The 20,518-nt window shown below is 38.1% G+C and overlaps 1 protein-coding gene across 4 annotated transcripts; it reads left to right on the top strand.

Moving 5' to 3' along the window:
* Positions 1-1,770: 1,770 nt before the first annotated feature.
* TIAL1 (TIA1 cytotoxic granule associated RNA binding protein like 1) lies at positions 1,771-20,243 on the top strand. 4 transcript variants are annotated; one of them, XM_044240622.1, is made up of 12 exons: positions 1,771-2,246; positions 8,887-8,983; positions 13,718-13,816; positions 14,079-14,133; positions 14,292-14,379; positions 16,260-16,335; positions 17,476-17,584; positions 17,905-18,000; positions 18,105-18,189; positions 18,436-18,559; positions 18,902-19,041; positions 19,866-20,243. In XM_044240622.1, the coding sequence occupies exons 1-12, from the start codon at positions 2,215-2,217 to the stop codon at positions 19,990-19,992; spliced, it is 1,128 nt and encodes a 375-aa protein (XP_044096557.1). In that variant the 5' UTR covers positions 1,771-2,214; the 3' UTR covers positions 19,993-20,243. The 4 variants fall into 4 exon arrangements, with proteins under 4 accessions (XP_044096557.1, XP_044096556.1, XP_044096558.1 ...); XM_044240621.1 differs by having other exon boundaries at positions 13,667-13,816; XM_044240623.1 differs by lacking the exon at positions 1,771-2,246 and adding an exon at positions 4,958-5,019 and having other exon boundaries at positions 13,667-13,816.
* Positions 20,244-20,518: the final 275 nt, after the last annotated feature.

Raw genomic sequence — 20,518 nt, 5'->3', positions numbered from 1 at the left:
ATACCTTGATGTTAGGCTTGTGAAACTGACTTTGGACTTCTGACCTCCAGAATTCTAAGATAATAATTCCTTTTATTTTAAGGCTCTAAGTTTGTCACAGCAGTAATAGGAAACTAATACAATGGGCCAGGCATGGATCAAGATTAGGTGGATTATGATAAATCCAGTTCTACACCTAGGTCCAATAAAAGCAAAAAACCCCAAACAAAAAATCCTTCACAACACAATTCTTTAAGCCAACCTCTCTCAGCTCTCAAGACCCCTACACCATGCCTTCCCCTCTTCTCCCTCCCCAAATAACTATATACTTTAACCCTGGATCCTGGTCTCTGAGCACTTTGCTATTCCCACTGACTCTTAAGTTAGGAGTTCAACTTCCTTGCCATGGAGTCTATGAAGCTTTCCAGGTTCAAATCCCCCTCAACCTCAGTAAATGTTGGCAAAGCCAACTCTTAAGGCGCTGTTTAACTGGGACCTTTAAGGTTGGGCAACAAGCTAAGAAATCTTTATCACCACCTTTCACTAGGAACGGGTACAAATTCAGTAACATTCTCCTAAAGGTGGTGGGGAGAGGGGACGTAAGCGTACCGTGGACGGTTGTGGGAAAACAAAAACAAAAACAAAAACATACCACAGGGGGCACCTGGGTGGCTCAGTGGGTTAAAGCCTCTGCCTTCGGCTCAGGTCATGATCCCAGCGTCCTAAGATCGAGCCTGAGCCTCACATCGGGCTCTCTGCTCAGCAGGGAGCCTGCTTCCCTCTCTCTCTCTCTGCCTGCTTCTCTGCCTACTTGTGATCTCTCTCTCTGTGTCAAATAAATTAAATCTTTGAAAAAACAAAAACATCCTACAGGCCTACAGCAGTTTGAAAATGGTTCCCTCAAGCAAGACTTCATCTCCCATCTACATGATGGGTATCTGCAAACACAACCTTAAGTCTGTGCACGTCTCTGCCCAAAGATTTTTTTCCCCACTCCAAGAATTAAGTAAGGGGTTTGAGGGCATTATCACTGCACCTTACACGGACTCGATGAGTCATTTTAACGGATAAGTAGAGCGCTCTACTCACCACCTTATCCGACGAGATGACGGATGGGGGAAACTGAAACTTATAAAGCAATCTACAAACAGCCTGCCTAGGCCGGGAATACCTATTGCGGGAAAACACGCCCAAAAGACACGGCCGGACTTAGGAAGCCCGAGGGGACCCAGAGAGCGCAGTTCCCAGCTCAGCCCCGACCCGACGTCCACCACAGCCCCTCCAGCACGTCGCGCGGGTCGGCGGTTGATGACCACGGGTCGACTGTTTTGATGAATAGAGGACGGCTAGAAAGGCCGGCAGGCTCGGACACCACGCGGAGCCAAAGCACGAATCCAGACGCAGTTAAAGAAACCGCTCTCAGGCTGGACGAAGGCGGAGCCGTAGCACAAGCTGCGCCCACTGAAGAGCCCTAAAATGCTCATAGCAGGGCTAGGACAGCCCCCAGCGCGAGGCACTCTGGGATTTGTAGTTTACTTCCCCGCAAGCGTTTTTCCCACTCCCGTCTCCCCGCCTTAACGTCGCTTTTATTGTCTCCCTCTTCTTCTAGCACGCCGACTTCCTGGTCGCCGCACGTCCTCACGTATGACTACACTACCCAGAAGTCTCTTCTTCGTGACCCAGCGCGCCGCGGGCACCGGCCTTCTCCTCTGGACTACAGTTCCCAGAAATCCTCTGGAGAAGTGTTTCCCTCTCTCCTTTCCAGGACCACAATTCCCAGAACCTTCAGCTGCACGGCGGTTCCCTTTTCACTCGATCTCTTCTTGAGCTGGCTGGGCTTCAGCCGGCCAGCAGGCACTCAGCGAAGACGTGATTCGTCGGGACTGGGCACAGGGTTTCCTTAGCGGCCTGTTTTTCCCCCCACTCAGTTATTCCCTTTACAGGCCGTCGCGGCTGGCCTGAGCGGTGACCTGGCGGGCCGCGCCTGCGCTCTGCCCCGTTTCCTGCCTGGCTGGTGGCGGTGGCCATTTTGTTCATCCTCCTCCTCCTCCTGCTCCTCCTGGTTGGAGCGCAGTGTCCGGAGCGGGCTGGGGGGAGAGAGCCCGAGAGCAGGGTTCGGTGGCTTTTCCTCTGTCCCCAGCCAGTGCCCGGAGCCCCCCTCCCCTTCCTCCCCACCCCCTCCCCTCCCCAGCCCTGCCCTCCCCCTTGTCCCGGGATCGCTCCGTCGCACCCACCATGATGGAAGACGACGGGCAGCCCCGGACTCTGTGAGTACCCGAGACGGGGGTTGCCAGGCGCCGAGAGGCCCGGGCACCGCGGGACGCTGAGGGAGGGAGCAGGAGAGTGGGGCCGAAGCTGGGACTTACGGCGGCTCCCTGGCCGGGGTGGCGCTGACGCGAAGTGCATTCCTCTTCTGTCCCCTTTTCCTTGGGAAGGAAGCCCTCCCTTCCCCCAGTCACTTCCTGGGGTCTGGGGTTGGTTTCGACCTCTTCCTCTCGCGCCCTTCTTTGCACACCTCTCCTAGGCCGGGTTTCTGCACGGCTGTGGCTGTCAGGCCCGGGAGAGCTCCTGCTCCCCCTCTGCTGTGGGGGCCCTGGACTGGGCCGGGAGCTGCCGGTCCCCACGGGGGCAGGGCCTGGGTGGGGGTGGGACCGGGGGTGGGACCGCAGCCTCGAGCCCCGCGGGCCCCGAGGAATTAGCGCTCTCGCCCTGCACGTCCCCCAGCTCCATCGCTCCCCGCTCTTCTCCCAAGCTAAGCTCTCCGAGGAAACTGGACATTCTGACTCCACTCAACCCCCTTCTCTCTTTCTGCCCCACGTGCCCCCGCCCACGCTGTCAGAGGTACTCGCCAAGCGCCCGCTACTTTTGAAGTGCAAAAGGGATGCCTCTTGCCGCGGGAGCATCTTTCCCTTCTTGGAAGTTTACTTTGAGCACTACCTACGCTAAACTGACAACCAGTTGTTAAACTGCTTTTGCTCTTTTGGTGTTACCTCCTCCTAATCTGTGTGCGCTTTGAGACCTTCAGAATTGGATCAAGTGATGTCTAGCCACTATTCGATGTGTGTCTTCTGAGCGCCTTTTCTTTTATCTTGCTGTTTTTTTGTTTTGTTTTGTTTTTACCTGAAGCCTGATCTAATGAATGAATTTCATCTTCCAACCGCTTATTCGACTTTTCCTTTCTTTTCTAATGAAGAGTGATGACTCAGCATTTGCATTCCTTTCCGGATAATGTGGCACTCCTTTCTTTTTCCTGCATTAAAAAAAAAAAAAAAAAAAAAAATCGGAGTAATTGCTAATTAAATGTTGGCTACCTTCGGTTTTCCTAGCCTCTGGAAGCTCAGCGCACCTACCTCGAGTACCAGGAGTCAGATCGCTGCTTTGTTTTCTCTTGCCTCTGCCTGATATTGATATGATCATAGTCCACTTGGCTCTGCTCTCTGTTGGGGAAATTACTTTGGGGGAATAGATGAAGGTGGGTGGATACTCAGGAAGTTTGACTAGGTTCTCATCTCTTCTGCCAAAGAAAGTCCATTGGGTAAAGAAGATAGATACCTGTTTACAATGGTTTGGTTTTTTTGTTTCATTTTGGGGAGGGTTTGGGGTGGGCTTGCACTCTTTTATTCCTATTTTTCTGTCTTAACTAAAGTATTTGCCATCCTGTTTTGAGAATTTGAGGCGAATTTAAGCCCATCAAATGCTTCAGCGAAAAGTCTGTTCCGGAGAACATTTATGTTTTTATTTTGTGCTGTCTCCCATTGCTTACTTTTTTCCCCAGAAAAGAGAGAATTGGGATAATTTGAAATTTGCCCTTTAAGATCTGTTGAAGCCAAGGTTGGGTAGTTAGCCACATGTGCTTTGATGGAAGCATCTGGGAAAGTTGAATTTAGTGCTAGCTAGTGTATATTGAACAAAGAAAAGTTACATTGTATCGAAACACCTGAAATGTCATCATTGCATCATAATAGCTACTGAATAATTGGTAAATTCTCATGGTACCTTTCTCATTAACTGTATCTGTCTGTTCCTTAAGAAGAGAAATTCCTGGTTTTGTCCGGCTAAATAATATGCCATTTCACTACCTTTAATTCCTATAACTATCTTTGCATTTGCCTTATCTTCATCTCCATCAGATCTTGGACCCTTCTTGGGTAGACTAATGAGCTAACTTTGTTGCTTATTTCTTAACCTCTACTTTCTCCAATCTCCTGTTCTTTCTCTGAAACACACTTAAGTCGTCTACGTTTACAGTTGTCTAAGATTATGTGACGTGCATACATGTGACTAAAGAAACATCTTGAGCTTAGTTGTACCTGTATGTCAGTACATTTTTACTATTCTGTCTTCCTTTTTCCTTCTCCCACTCTTCTCTATGGGAAGGGTTTTTTTTTAGACAAGGACTGCTACATCTTCCTAGGTCTTAACCCTGCAGCACTTAGTTCACTGCCTGGAACACAAGAGGTACTCAAATATTTTACAATGATTATACTTCTTTTCATTGAATTAATATTAAGTTTGGTTTTTTTTTTTTCAAGTCCTGATTAATGTAAAATTATGAACTGACATGACCGTGTCATACATGGTGTGGTCTGTTGATTTGTATATATATTTTTTAAAACCTTCAAATGTGGAATTTTGAGATAAAAGCAAATGTTTCAGAATTGGGATTTCTTGGTCAGATTTTAATAAAAATAATGAACAGTATGGTTTTTTCTAAGCTTTCATTTTACCTAATTCCCCTCAAAGGGTTCTCCTAGGTGTAAGTAACATAACAAAAACTTTGAACGTTAACTTTAGAGGTTGACATCTAGTAGGGTTTTATTTTGTTGGTTTATGGAGATCCTTTTATTTTATATTGTGATCTGTGGGTTAGGTTTTCACGTGGCCAATATATTTTAAAAGAATGTACTCTTAACAAAGCTTATCTTAAACTGTTTCCTTAAAATGCCTGTGTGTTACTAGTGAGGTTTTTTTCCTGCAGACACACACAAGCTAAGACATATGGTTCTATCATCAGAAAACAATATGGTGTTTATAGCCTAGGTAGGTCTTTAAATATTCATTACCTACAGTATTACTAATTTATTTGATGGTATTTAAAGTGGTATAGAATTGCTTTGATGTTGAGCCTAAAGTTTATTTATCCTTTAAAGGTCTGTTTTCTGATGTTCTTTGTTCTTATTTGACATTTATTTTGGGGTAATATGTATTTGATAACTTGTGATCTAAAAAAACAAACGAGATCATGCTGTGTAATCTGGTGTTGGAAATAAACTACCTGACACCGACCTTGTGGGACCCACATTTCGGACTTGTGGGTAGCTTTTGAGTGCACAGATTTGATGCATGGTATATCTGAATCTATAACACAACATTAAATTACAGTGGTATTCTATTGTAGTTTAATTAACTTCATTTATTTCATGCCTCAAAATGAGTAGGAATTGTGGATCTGGGATTACACCATGGTATGCAGTGCCATCCTTTAAGGCTGTTCTTTCTTTCTGATAGAGGCTGTCAAAAGGAAGAAATAAAGCAGTGATTTAGAATATAATCTGAACATCTGAGGGCAGTAACAGAAGAAACTATTAGATCCTGTTATAAAATTGATGAGCTATATGATGGATTTTGCTGTATTATGGCTGTAATTAAGCACCTCGGCCAACTTAATCATATTCTGTTTCTTTAAAATGTGTGTATCTATATCCCTTATGTAGGTGGTCAGTTCACTTATACTCACCCTGTATCTTTCCTCTACCTTGCCTCCTTCCTAAAATGAAATACTGACAAATTGATCAGTTCGTTAGAGGCCCATTGAAGGATATTGTTACAAAATCTCTTCTAACATAGGAGCTTGTCAAGAACAAAAGTAAAAATGTTACTTTCATGGAAATTTAGCTATAGTTTCTTGTGTAAACGTGCATGAATTAATTTCAACCTTGATAGGGCTACTCTTTTCAGAGTGAGAGCACATTCAGTGTTGAAAAAGCTTGGTTAGCCTTCTGAAAGGCATGATGTTCTTAACTTAAAATTCTGCCCAGTTGGACATAGGAAGTAGTTTGGCAATGTGAACTTTTGCCTACTGTGAAACTGCCAAGTTTCTAGTCTCAAATTGGATTTTAACCCTTACGTTAGGGATAAAAGCACGATTTTCCATTTTTAATGCTTTAGTTCCTACAGTTCCTGTTCATAGAAGACAAAATAGACCTAAGGTATGCCTTTTTTTTTTCCTCGAGTAAAAAATTGTTTTAGAATTTAAGTGTTTACTCTTTGAATTCATCTTTTAATATAAGAATTTGAGCCATTTGTTTTTTTCTATTATTTTGTATGTTCTTCAAGTACAAATTTTATACTTAAATACTTGGAATTTTAGAATATATTGACTGCTTCACAAGAGAAAGAGTGAAGTGTGGAAACTATAATTTAGAAAGAGAAAATAAACTTCAGTGTACTGCCAAGAGATGCCATAATTTCCAGGTCAGGTGTTGAACGTCTGCCTTAAATATTTTTGTTAGTATTTATTTGGGGACATAATTTTATGGTAATGTAAGGTACGTAAGCTGTGTCATACTGTATTTTAAAAGCTATAAGGAGTTCTCTGTTGAACATTATGAAGGATGAAGGTATATGCAAATGAATGAATTACAGAACTTGAGTAAAGGAAAAGGCAGTCAGATTTGGGTAAAATTCAGGTGAAATTATATGGTGAATTACATCCCTTTCAGTCTGGTAAATTAAGATGTTCTGCGTGTTGTTATGGAAGACCTTTTTTATATTAGTTTTGGAATTTAGCTTGCTACTTTCCCACTGAACTTTTAGAGGAGATATTTAAAAAATAGGAAACCTTAACCTGGATTTTTGTATTTCATGACATTCTAAACTTAGATTATCATTTTGCTCTTTGGCATCGGTGCTTGAAGTGTAAATTACTATATCGAAACATGCTTGTAGAAATTCTTCAAAATTTGTAGCTTACTCTGAAAAGATTGACTTGAAATAAAAATCCTATTAAACTGTAAGAGCTTTAATTGTGCCTGTTAGGTGTGGAAAGTAACTAATGCCCATGCAGCTTTTTTCTGAACAAATCAATATTTAAGCAGTAATGCAAATTTAAAACTATTTAGTTTACTTAAATTTCATGATATAAAAGTGGTGATCTATTTTAACTTTGTTATTAATGACAATATGTGAAAATCAGTTTTACCCATTCCTCTTTTTTTCTCTTAGAAATTGACTAACTAGCACTTTAGGCTAAATGAATATAACATTTAGGAGACCAAGGTCACTTATTCATTTACTTTATAGATAGTTCTACCTTGTACAAAAAGAAATTATTCCCTGGATACAGGCTCACAAATCCCTCTGAGATAAAAAGGGACAGGCAGTTGTCTGGCAAGCTTATGATCCTATAACCTTTTGCTACTGCTGGAAAAAGTGTGTCATTCCATGGCCTACCAATGGGTCTGCTCTACTTTAATTATAAGAAAAAGATGGCATAGTAGACCTAAAGCTGTTTGTCACTGGTTTAGTGGTTAAGTAACATCGGACTTGTGGTTCAATTTTAGTACAGTGTAGATACTAGTACCCATTGTAGTGAAATTCTTACCTGAACGGGGAAATTGCTACTCATTATTAATCAGATAATTTTTTTTTACACTTTACCTTTCTTGGTTTATTTTTCCCTTTCGGAATGTTCCAGCTTAAAGCAGTTATGTATTTAATATGGTAACCATAGATGCAAGGCTTATTTTGGTCTCAGTACTCAGTTTCCAGATGTTATATATTATTATCGTTAGGAAAATAAAACAAATCTTTTTAATTTCCAGGAGAAGCTATGTTAAACTTTACAAATTAAATATTGTTTGGGTCACTAGGTTATTCACAACAAATGTGAGTTTTAGGATTTATACACCGAGTACCAGAAAGACTTAAAATTTAAGTTCAGCAATTTATTAAGCTAAATTAATATTAAATCCATGTCACAAGAGAAACCAGGTGGTCATTTCTGGGTGGTGGTGGTATTTTTTTCTGAGTTTATCTGTATTCTGAATTTTTTAATACAGGATGCATATATTCAATATGTAATTAAAAAAAAAAATCCCAGATCTTTAAATAGGCATAGTGAAAAGTATACCTACATGTCTTAAATTTCCTCTGAATTTCTGAAAAAAATCTTTATATTTGCTTTTTTATCTATATAACGATATATTTTGTTGCTCTCATATATTTTAGACTAGGAAATTTTATCGTTTTGTCCTGCTTTCCTAAAACAATGAAGATACGTCATTGAAAAATCTTGTTTAGCAAGACAAAACAAAACCTTCTAATCTCTGTGTTTTGCTAACTTTACTCTAATTCTGGTCTTTGTTCATGTAATTGCTTTTATTGGGGGTCTAAGATAAACTTACCTTATGTCTAATGCCTCTTTATTGATCAGGTGTTATAATTAATCAGTATTTTTGGTGATATTTGTGTGTGTGTGTGTGTGAGAGAGAGAGAGAGAGAGAGAAAAAGAGAGACACACGTACACACATTATTTTGAATTGTGTTTTACATCCAGAAATTGTAGTTATGTGTAGACTGGCTTAAATTTTTTTATTATTTTTATTCTAATAAATAAGATGAGAGTGATATGTAGGATACAGAATAATAATGCTTTTGGGGTATGCAAGGTCACATTGATTTCTTTAGAAAATGTTTGAAGTGATACTTTAGTGGCCTAATTTAGTACCTTAGAACACTTGGGCTGCTTTCCTAAATGAGGGTTAATCTTACTTGCACAGGACTAGACTTAATTGGAAAAAATTTTATTGAAGACAGAGGAAGTTAAAATGAAATAAAAGGTATTAATGCATTAGAGCCAGAGCTGAAGGGAAATTGCTGATAATGTATTCTTTTTTTCTTGAACAGATACGTAGGTAACCTCTCCAGAGATGTGACAGAAGTCCTTATCCTTCAGTTATTCAGTCAGATCGGACCCTGTAAAAGCTGTAAAATGATAACAGAGGTAAGATCTCCCAGTTCCATGTGCGGACAGCGGGATGTTTAATGTTGTGACATCCATGAGTTGATGAGTATCATTTTAAAATATCATTTTAAGCCTCAAGTTATTCTGATGGAGAGATTCATGTTTGTTGTGTTGACTTACTACTTGGATCTGGCGATAAACGAGGTTTAGAAGGGAGTTTTATTTGAAAGGACAAAGTTTGTGTGCCGTCACTCTCGTACGGTCATTCTTCAGGGTATCGTTACATTCAAGTGATTCTGCTTGTAAAAAATTGTTAGCACTTATCTCAAGAGCGCTGAGAAGCTAGATAATGTTTCGTACAATTCCAGTGAAAATGTTCCTGATTCAGGTGATACACATGTAAAGTTTCGGAAGCGGTGTAGTAAAAGAACGGCAGGTTCTTACGTGCACAGTGGAGCGCCGTGCCCCTCGCCTCTCTCTACTGAGTACTAATGACAGCAGCTTTACACAGACTGTTAGGGCGATCATTTTATTTTATTTTCCCTTTTGCAAAGAAAACTTCCTTTTTATACTCTCCTGGTTAAGATTGTGTATAGAAGTGCCCAAAGATGTGTTTCGGTTTGTTCTGTTCTTCCTTTCTCTTGATTCTCCCGCACACTTCTTAGACTGTTCACTGTCTACCAGCCGTTCCGGTAAGTGCTAGAGATTCGCTGCTGAATCAGACAGTTCTTAGCACTGTACAATTTTACAACCTGATGAAGGAGACAGAGTAGTTACTAGGCACTAATGACAGAGGATGAGAAATGCTGTGGCAGCAGGCATACCAAGTGCTGTGGGAGCACTGGGGTCCAGTACAGTCTTGGGTCCGGGAGGCTTTATTGGAGGAGTCAGTGTCTAGGCTGAAACTGAAGGATGGCCGTGGGATCTGAGGAAGAAGGGATTCCGTGGGAGAGAAGAATGTTGGTCCAGTGTGGTGCTCATGAGAGTAAGTGGGAAGGTAGAGACCGTAGCGTGGTCGGTGTTCTGAATGGGTTAGTCACAAAAGGTGCCAGGAGGTGAGGCAAGAGTGTTGGGCAGGGGCCGGAAGCTATGTTAAGGAGTTCGTGTTATACCCTGGGAGGGGAACTATGAAAAACCCATAAAGTAAATTGGCCTTTTGATTGTCTTTCCTAACTAATAATCGTCCTTACTCTGTTCCAGTACCTTGTCTTTCTGTCCCGTCTTTGATTACTCATTCATTCATTCTTTCTTTCATCAAAAATTTACTTTGTGCTCAGAGCGCTGGGGCTATAGTGGAGAGCAAAGGGAGGAGACTCCCATGAGTTTTACATACTATTGAGAATATTGTTAACAAATAAGTAAACAAGGTAATTGCAGATAGGGATAAGAGCTGTGGAGAGAAGAAAGCAGTTCTGTGATGGGGGGTTGGAGGGTTGGTGTTTATGTAGGCTAGGTGGGGAAGGAAGACGTCACCTCTTTGATCTGAGACAGGAATAACAAGATGGTGCCATCTAAGTTAAGAGTTGGAGGCAGAGGGCATGGCAGATACAAAGGTTGTGAATTGGTCATGAGCTTGGTGAATTCATGGAACCAAAGAGCAGGATGGCTGGAGTCTGGGGAGTGGAGGGAAGTGGTGGAAAATGAGTGTAAAGAGGCAGGCAGGCAGAGTTCAGAATCACCTAGGGAAGTGTGCGCCATGACACAGAGATTGGATTTTATTTTGTTTGTGGTGGAGTTTTAAGTGGAGTAATGAGGCACTCATTTGCATTTTTAAGATTATTTGGAGACTGTCACGGAGAATGGGTTGAAGGGGGCAGGAGTGGAAAGAGGGAAAGCAGTTGGGTTTAATTTACTAGTCTAGGTAAGAGATGATGGGGGCTTGTTCTTTAGATGGGTAGGTGTAGAGATAAGTTTGAAATATAATTTAGAGTTGGAATCAGGAGGACTGGTTTGGCTGGAGGCCATAAGGGAAAGGAGGACATTAGGAAAGACATCTTGAAAGAGTCTTGTTTGTAGTTGTGTAGATGCTGATACTACTTGCTCAGATGGGCATGACCAAGGGAGGTGTAGGATGGATGAGGAGAATGGTGGGAATCAGGAGTTCTGTTTTGGCAGTGTTAAACTGAAGGTGTCCATTAGACATCTGAAGGAACATTATATGTGAGTAGTTGGATAAACTGAGAGACAGTGGTGATGATACCAGCTTGCGGTGGTATTTAAACTATGAGACTAGATAAGATCTAGTTCCTTGATCTAAAGAGAGTGCTGAAAGAAATAGGGTGGTCTAGTCTAAGCCCTGGAACATTTCATCACTTAGGGTGATGTTTAGAGTTTGAATAAAGGGGGAAGAGCTGCCTTCTGGAAGATCCTCCAGTGAGAAAACCAGAAAATGAAGAGGCTGTGTGGAATCTAAAATGGAATATTTAAAGGAGGAGGAGTCATTAGCTGTTTTGAATTCTGCTTCAGAGTCTGCTTCAGGACAGAAAAAAGATCACAGAGGTGGCAGAGAGGTCACTGGTGAGCTCAACACAAATTTTCAGTGGCCTGGTTGGGTAGGAAGCCAGCTGGAGTAGGTTTAGGAGAGAATGGGTTGTGAGAAAGTGGAAGGAGTTCTCTAGAAAGTTTTTGAGAAACATTTGATAATTATTTATTTTAATAGTATTCTTTTTAAAACTTGTGTGCACGATCAGCCATTTGTGGGGAGGAGGATTTGAAATGAATTTGAATTGAATTAATTCATCCATATTCTACAACTCCTACATTCACACTTGTATATAGCTGCAAAATCTCGTATTTTTCTGTCTTGACATTTATGTCATCCAACAAAAATTGTGACAGTACTTATTAAGGGAAGGACATGGTTGCTTTTTAGAGTGTCCCTTGGCATAAATGGGAAGCTTCCTAAGAGCGTGAACTCTAGTACAGACTATCTAGGTGTTTATTTTCCTTTCCATAAATTCCACTTCAGTACATGAAAAATGCTTTTTTTCCCTAGTTTTGTGATTTTTTACTTTAAATATTGTTCATCTTAGATTCTAGCTTTCTCTGTATACTATTACGTTATCAGTTTTTAGGCTAAAAAATTCTCTGGCGGTTGGGTTCGACAAAAATCCGTGGTGTCTTAAATGAGATGCAGTATGATGTGAGTGAGTGTGTGTGTGTGGGTGTGGGTGGGGGGGTGTGTGTACGTTCGCATGTTCATACACTGAATGGGGTTAGCCTGTTACTGTTAGGTAAACTTGAAGTCATTCTGCATTAGTTAAGGTAGTTTACTAAAGCCTTTTGTTACTATGGATCTACATTGGATCTCTGTATGTCTTGATGTAATTACCATTGTTTTCTATAGAGACCATCAATCAGGGCAGAAGAGATAGATGTAAAATGAAAAATTGACTAGCATAGTTTAGGTTGCTGTTTACCTTTAAATCCTTTCTACAAATGAACGTTATTGGTAAATGTTAACTCTTTAGCAAGAGGAATTTAAGTGCATGTTTTTCTTTGGACTCTTTTCTCCATTTCCTTTCTCTCCTCTTACGAACAGAATTCACATGGCTACAGTAGGATTTTTGTGTGAGAGCCCATAGTTTTCTTGTCAGTATTAATGATCACACTTTTTTTCCCTCAAGGAAATGCCTTCTGGTTGCTTCGCCACTATTGTTTTAGACGTCTTATTTTGGATTTTTCTTCTAAAACTTTCCTGGAATGAAAAACAGTGGTTGTTGAAAAGATCTTTATTTTATCTGGTATTTTGTACCCCTTGTAAGTGCAACTAGAATTCCACATTTTAAAATAGTTTTTTGTTTTGTTTTGTTTTAGGGCATTTTACACTGAACAGTGATGTGTTTAGCCTTATGCAAAAAAAAAAATGTATTTGTACGGTTGTGTAGTATTTGATACAGGTTGCAGTTATATAAAATTTATTTCCGTTTTGGTTGTTAGATTATAAAGTTGCTATAACTTCGGTCGTACTTTCTAATTGTCTTTATAAATGTCTATTTGCCAAGTCCTGTCAAGTGTAATATGTTAGAATATATTTAATAAAGATTTCTTATTTTTTTATGACATAAAATTGTAGCATTGTCCTGGAATATTTATTCAGAAGTTCTTTTCTTGATTACTAGCATGTTTTTCTGGTCTTTCAAGACTAAATTCAAAGTATATAGCATCTCCTGTTCATTAGGATAGTTTGATAGTTCATTTCAGTAGCTGGTTAAACATTTAAGTTTTTTCTGTTTTTATTCTCATTCTTTATCCAGAAAAGGAATACATAATCTCATCTCCTCCTATGCAGTACTCACCCTAGTTTCAATCATAAATAGAGTTTGTAAACTTGGTTCATTTTTGTGTTTTCTTTTATCATGGGATATAGTTTATGAAGGATTATGAGGCGTAAATAGAATTCATCCTTTTGAAAATAATGTTGGGAGAGAGAAGAGCAGTGGTAAGGAGTGGTCCTTAAGGTTTTGTTTGGCCTAATATAAACTTCTGTTTTACATTTAACATATTTCACCAGAATTCCTTTTTTTTTTCCCTCTAATACTGATAATTAGGATTCTATACTGCTTTGATGGTTCTGCTTGAGTACAACAGTATTCTGAGGTACAAAGTCAGGTGTAGCTGTAAATCTTATTTTTATAAGTGTTAGGCTTTCATAAGCTTATGCAATCTCACCTTGTACATTCCTAGCTGTCAGTAATGTTTTTTCCTGGATTTTCTTCTCAGCAACCCGATAGCAGAAGGGTCAACTCTTCTGTTGGATTTTCTGTTTTGCAGCATACAAGCAATGACCCATATTGCTTTGTGGAATTTTATGAACACAGAGATGCAGCTGCTGCATTAGCTGCTATGAATGGGAGAAAAATTTTGGGAAAGGTAAGATAATAGAATGATGGCACTTCATGAGTATATATTTTTGCATGTCAGATTAGCGTGTGTGTGTGTGTGTTTTAGCTTGTGTTCTTTTTAGCAAGTTTTTAAACAAATATTCAGCTTTGCCGAGTGGTGGTTTTGCTTCTATTCAGCCTAGTGTTTTTACAAAAATTATCCTGTTTGATAAATGATGTAATAAGTGGTAAGTGTTATGGTTCATAATGACATGCCTAATAATTGTATTAAATATAATCTTTATTTTTAGGAGGTCAAAGTAAACTGGGCAACAACACCAAGTAGCCAGAAAAAAGATACTTCCAGTAAGTACTCCTGCTGCATTTTACTGTGGAAGAGTTCTGAAATTATCCTGGCAGCGCTACCAGCTTAAATAGGGTTTTTCTTCCCTTAGTGTTGCCTGAAAAAGGCTTATTAGTAGCTGGCTCTTTAAGTATTTGATTACCAAATGCTTTGATTTCAGATCACTTCCATGTGTTTGTTGGGGATTTGAGTCCAGAAATTACAACAGAAGATATCAAATCAGCATTTGCCCCCTTTGGTAAAATATCGTAAGTATCATACTCAATACTATATACTCAGTAGTGATAGGCAGAATTGTATATGATTAACATGTACTGGAATTAAGATTTTCTTTCCCTAGTTAGTGTGACTTTTTTGTTTGTTGTTTTGTTTTTTTGATTAGTAGATGTTGTTGAAAATGTTAATGTCATTTCAATGTTCTGGGGTCTTGTTTTCATCTAATCCTGTGTATGATATGTTAAAATTTTTTAAGTGATTCTGTTTGTTATCTTTGAAGCAGATGTTTGGGTGGTAAAGCCTATTATAAAGTCCAACTTTCTGTCAGATGTTTTCAAAATTTGGTGGTTAACTAAAAGTGAATGTGATGTATACTGTGTATTAAATTTTATAGGAAGAGTTTATAAATTGGGAAAAGTAGGTAAATCCTTGGGTATATGGTGGTTAAATTGGAAATGTACATGTTTAATTATAATGATAAATGTGTTTTGATATTTTAGCTGAAAAGTAGTCTATTATAATACTAAAATGTTTTGTTGTCTGAGCCATAAATGTGGGATTAATCAGTAGATGTTTTTTTGTTATTGGTATTTGATTCTGGTAGTTAGGGCCCAAATGTGGTTTGATTTTAACAAAGCTTATGCTCAAATCTCATTGTATGTTATGTAATCAAATATATTGGAAAATTGAAAGTGGTTTTATAAGTTCTATAAAATGTCTGTTATAATGTATCTTTCTGATTAAAATCCGTATATTTTATGTACTTCCTGTAGATTTAAATGAAACGTTGTAGTACTACTTAAAGGAATATGTTTCACCTAAGAACAACAATATTCTTCTGTATACAGTTTGTTGTTCTATAGATTTATTTGAAAGAAAGATTTAATTCTTAATTTTCTATTTTGATATTTGCTTTGCTTTTTAATCTTTAAATGTGGTAAGTAGTACTGTTTTAAAAATCAGTATAAAAAATAATACAGGTTGCTGTTTTTCAATCTTGATTTATACCTGAGACCTGCAGTTTTTCTAAAGTCCAAGTCACAATTAAAAGTAATAGCATTCTGGTTATTTTGCAGAATTGCTCATAAGAATGGACAGGATCTTGAAGGCTAACTGCAAGGAACTGTGCACACTGGAACTCAGTTGTAGATTTTTTTCTCATTTCTATTTATTCTTATTATACATTATTTATATATACATATTTTAGTATTTACATTTTAACATTCTATATTCAGTGGAGTTCTATATTTCCAATCATCTTAACTTACTCACTAAAATTTCTGTGTAAATTTGTTGTTTTCGTACTGGTGTGCTTAGCATTGTTGTTAGTTTTTTATTCTCCTTTCTTAAATTTCTGAAAATGTCAATTTTTCAAAATTTACAGCTGCCCAAACTCCAAAATGATGGTAGAGAATTGACCAAGAAAAATAAAGAAATCTGTTAACAGGCCATGTATGCCTTTTTAATTCCTATTTTTACCTCTTTTTCAATTTTTTAATATTTCATATATTTTGTATCACTAGGCAGAAGACATTTAACTATTTAGAGATTGCATGGTAAAGTAGTTAGCATTGTTACAGTAATTTATAGACCAGTAAACCTTAGAGGACACTAGCCAATAGAATATTAGAAAAGGAAACTATTGTTCCTATTAATCTTCAAATTTGAGCATTTAGTTTAGAAAGTGCAGGCTATTTGATTAGGTTGCATGTTTATTACATGTTTTTGTCCTACTGCTTTTTTCTAACAGGTAAAGAAGCGTTAGGGAGAGTTCAGGAATGGCAGTAGTTAATTAGGGCTAACTGGAATTTTATTTAAAAAAATGCTCACAATACAGTGTGTGTGGTTCCTTTTAGTTTTTATTTTGAGGATGACTCTTACTTCCCTCATTTAGCTGTGCTTCTTTTCACAGGGATGCCCGAGTAGTTAAAGACATGGCAACTGGAAAATCCAAAGGCTATGGTTTTGTATCTTTTTATAACAAACTGGTATGTTCTTTCAACTCAGTATAAATTTAATCCAAAATTTAGTCGTTAATCGGAATCTTGAATATTCTTAGATATTACCTGTAACACCTTTTAGGTAATTTTGTATGTTTTAATAGTAGAGTGTAATTGTTTTCTTGGAAATAAATAGCTGGAAAAAGATAGGCTGGTTGTAAGAAAGTGTATCACGGTTGCATTTATGCATTGGTGAAGATAAGATGTGTTGGAAGTCAAACTCAAGGTTAGGACATATGAACTCATCTCAGAATTTGGAGGGAAGTTAAATAATATTTAGCCTGAACCACGAAAATCTCAGTTTTAACTTTTAAATGGTCATCCATACTTTTATAGCTAGGATATTAATGACTACAGCAAAGTATTTAAATGAAAATTAAAACAATTCATCTTGATTTTTTGCATATATTCTTAAAGAAAGAGGTGCCAAAATGTCTTAAGCATCTGTATTAACTGTAAGATCCGATAATAAAGTGGGCTTCGACAGTAGCATTTTAGACCAATTTTAGCAACTTAGATTACCAAGATAAAGGCTGGGAGCTGTATTCTTTCTTTGCTTAAATTCATTGCAAATTCCCATTAGTTGCGATAAACTCATTTTTACTGGCAGCATTCTAAATCCTAACGCAGAAGTCTTCTGTCTTAAAATGAGTTATTAATCTTGTGTCACAATCATAATCCATTGCTATAAGAATGTTGATTTTGGGCTAGGTGGTTTAGACCGTAGTATTGGGAGGTTCTGTATATTCTTCAGTAAAAGTTACACCTTAGTCAGCCATCAAATTAAGATATTTTTGGCAGTCTTACTTTCCCTCTTTTTGGTAATGAGTGGGGTTATAATTTTTTCTTGCATACTTGAATTATGATCAATTTCCCTTGATGCTTAAATGTTGTACTAGTATTTTGAAATCTGTGAATAAATATAGTTTTGATGTATCACTGGAGTTGATACCAAGGGATAGTTAGTATCATTTTTGTGGTATTAGTTCAGTTTTGTTTGAATTCATTCCCTGTGCTGGTAAGATTTGGATCCAGGGGGTGCCAGCATGTTATTTCATTTATTGGTCTTATATGCTACAATTTTCTTTTCTGTGTTTGTAATTGCTCTTTCTCTTTTTTTATCTGTAGGATGCAGAAAATGCAATTGTGCATATGGGAGGTCAGTGGTTGGGTGGTCGTCAGATCAGAACTAACTGGGCCACACGTAAACCACCTGCACCTAAAAGTACACAAGAAAGTAAGATACGTCTACTGCATCTTGTTAAAATTATGGCTACGTCACAAAGTCATGAAGTAGCGTAGTCTTGATTTCTTGAAATTTAAATTTTATTAGCTTTGTAAGGCTCAGTTCATCTTGAATTTAATTGTCTAGTAATAATTGGACTTTGATAATTAATATACTTGGGGCTGTGAACCAGCTGATTCTATAGATCAGATCATGGCATCAAGAAAAAAAATTCTCTATTTTCTCTCTCAATGAGGTGAATCTTTGTACACAGTAATCAGTTTTATACGACTGTATAATCATCAACATTTTTGTTTTCTTTCTGTATATAGATAACACTAAGCAGTTGAGATTTGAAGATGTAGTAAACCAGTCAAGTCCAAAAAATTGTACTGTGTACTGTGGAGGAATTGCCTCTGGGTTAACAGGTACAGTGTGTGGTCTTCTCCTCCCCTTCTCCGAGGAGCTTTATCCCTCTTAGTGTCAGTGTCATGAGCCTTAAGTATTTTATTCATGTGTTTTTGTTTCTCAGATCAGCTTATGAGACAGACTTTCTCACCATTTGGACAAATTATGGAAATAAGAGTTTTTCCAGAGAAAGGCTATTCATTTGTCAGGTAAAATTCTGTCTACAGGTTGCTCTGCTATTTGACCCGTTCTTTTCAGTTACATTATTTGATCCCCTCGGGTATCCGCCTTTGTTGTTTTAGCAGTTCTTTGCGATGTAGAATTTTAGCCTACCTGCATAATGTACTTTAGGAAAACACCAAGTTGACAGTTATAAACTAATGAGTTTCTATTATTTATTGTGTAAGTTCTTTAAAAAAAAAAAAAAGACAAACCCTCATATCTTCCCCTTCTAGATTTTCAACCCACGAAAGTGCGGCCCATGCCATTGTTTCGGTGAATGGCACTACAATTGAAGGACATGTTGTTAAATGCTATTGGGGTAAAGAATCTCCTGATATGACTAAAAACTTCCAACAGGTAATTCGATTTTTCACAGCACTTTTTAAGGTTTCCATCTTACATATCTACATAAAAGCTTTAGAAACTCTGTAAAATAAACAAACAGAAAATAAAGCATATAGCTGCTTTCAGTTTATTTTTATTAATGCTTTTTCGAAAGTGATTATTTTGCAGTATTAACTGAATCTTAATACTTTCTTTCCACAGGTGTCACCACCCCAATAAACTTAGACAATGATAAATAACAGAGTCCTATTCACATAAGGGTGCTTACTTAGTTTTTCTCTTCCTTGTCTCCCACTTTCTTCAAATACTGTGTTTCTTACTTACTCCCTAAAACGATGATTTGTTTTTTCCTAGGTCGACTATAGTCAGTGGGGGCAGTGGAGCCAGGTTTATGGAAACCCACAACAGTATGGACAGTATATGGCAAACGGGTGGCAAGTACCACCTTACGGAGTATACGGGCAACCGTGGAACCAGCAAGGATTTGGAGTAGAGTAAGTTGTCTGGGTTTTTCCAGTGTGGAAACTGATACAGTTTTGACAAAAGAAATCAAAAGTGTGTTTTTCTAGGGGGAAATCTATTTAAAGTAAATTCATCAAGCTATTCGACATGGTGTTATGGAAACCTTACGAAAAGTGATTTATAGTGCTAAAATTTTGCTTTTTATTACCTAGGTGAAAGGTGAGGTTGTGGTAACATTTGATGTTTTCTACTATCTCTATAAGCTGTTGCTAGAATTTCATTTACATTTCTAATCTATTTTATCATTTATTTTTGCATGGAAAGGGTCTTTGTCTAGATGTGTTTAGAAATTTAATGACTTGTGTCTGTTGGCTTGTGGGAGAAGTCTACAAGATTTATGTGGTACAAAGTAGCTTGCGTTTTTTTCCTTTGTTCATAGAGTAGGTTGGTCCTTTGCACGTTTCTCCCCAGGCCAGCCCAGATCTTTATTTTTACTGGTTCCTTCTTCCTTCTCTTTCCAACATGAATTTTGTGATTTTTAAATTTCTTATATTGATGTACCATGTATGCAATACATGATAGGTAGGTGATTTTTCATTTTTTAAAAATCAGTTTTGAGATGTTCTTCAGAGAAGTCATTGTGTTAAGTTGTGATTACGTTAACCAAAAATTTAAGACTACTGTTGGGATACGTATTGTACATGTGTGGATGCGTGTCATTTATTTCTTCGCCCTTTGTTGTGGGTGTGTTGATTTCTTGTTGTCTATTCTATGATGGGGCTCTGCTTGTTTTTGTATAAATGGGTGGATAATATTTTCTTCGTGTTTGCTCAAGATTTTTTTTTTCCCCCCCAAGTCAATCACCTTCTGCTGCTTGGATGGGTGGATTTGGTGCTCAGCCTCCCCAAGGACAAGCTCCTCCCCCTGTAATACCTCCTCCTAACCAAGCTGGATATGGTATGGCAAGTTACCAAACACAGTGAGCTGGGACTCTAAACAAAATTGTAATTCATGATAGCTTCAGTTTCCTGTGACACTCTGAAGACATGAAAGTAGACATCGGAAAATGAAAATATTTATTTTAAAAATTGAAATGTTTGGAACCTTTAGCACAGCTTTGCTTTGGTGAAGGACACATGTCTTCTAGTTCTGCCTTTTTAAGTTTTTGTTCATGATGGATATGAACATGATTTTTCTTTGTGTACAAAAACTAAAATAAAGTCAATAAAGACAATTCTGACTACAAATTTTGATATAATAGGAGAAATGGGTAATACATTTTGATTCTTAGGTACTATTCCATTTTTATCTTGCTGTTCAGTATTTTAACTCACTGTGTTTTTAAAAGAGCAAAAAAAGGGAGGATCGTGGAAAACTGGGAATCACATATAAGTTCATCCTGAACCTTGATACTCCCCTCCCTCCCCCTGAGGTGGACCACATTTGAAGTCAGCAGAAAAAAGTGTGATATTGAGAAGAAATTGCATGATTTTGGAGTCGCTTTGGAGG

Source organism: Neovison vison, chromosome 2 (genome assembly GCF_020171115.1).
Source record: "Neovison vison isolate M4711 chromosome 2, ASM_NN_V1, whole genome shotgun sequence".
Taxonomy (NCBI): Eukaryota; Metazoa; Chordata; class Mammalia; order Carnivora; family Mustelidae; genus Neogale; species Neogale vison.
Note: the sequence above shows the minus strand (reverse complement) of the source record. Positions and strands in the feature narration are given on the sequence as shown.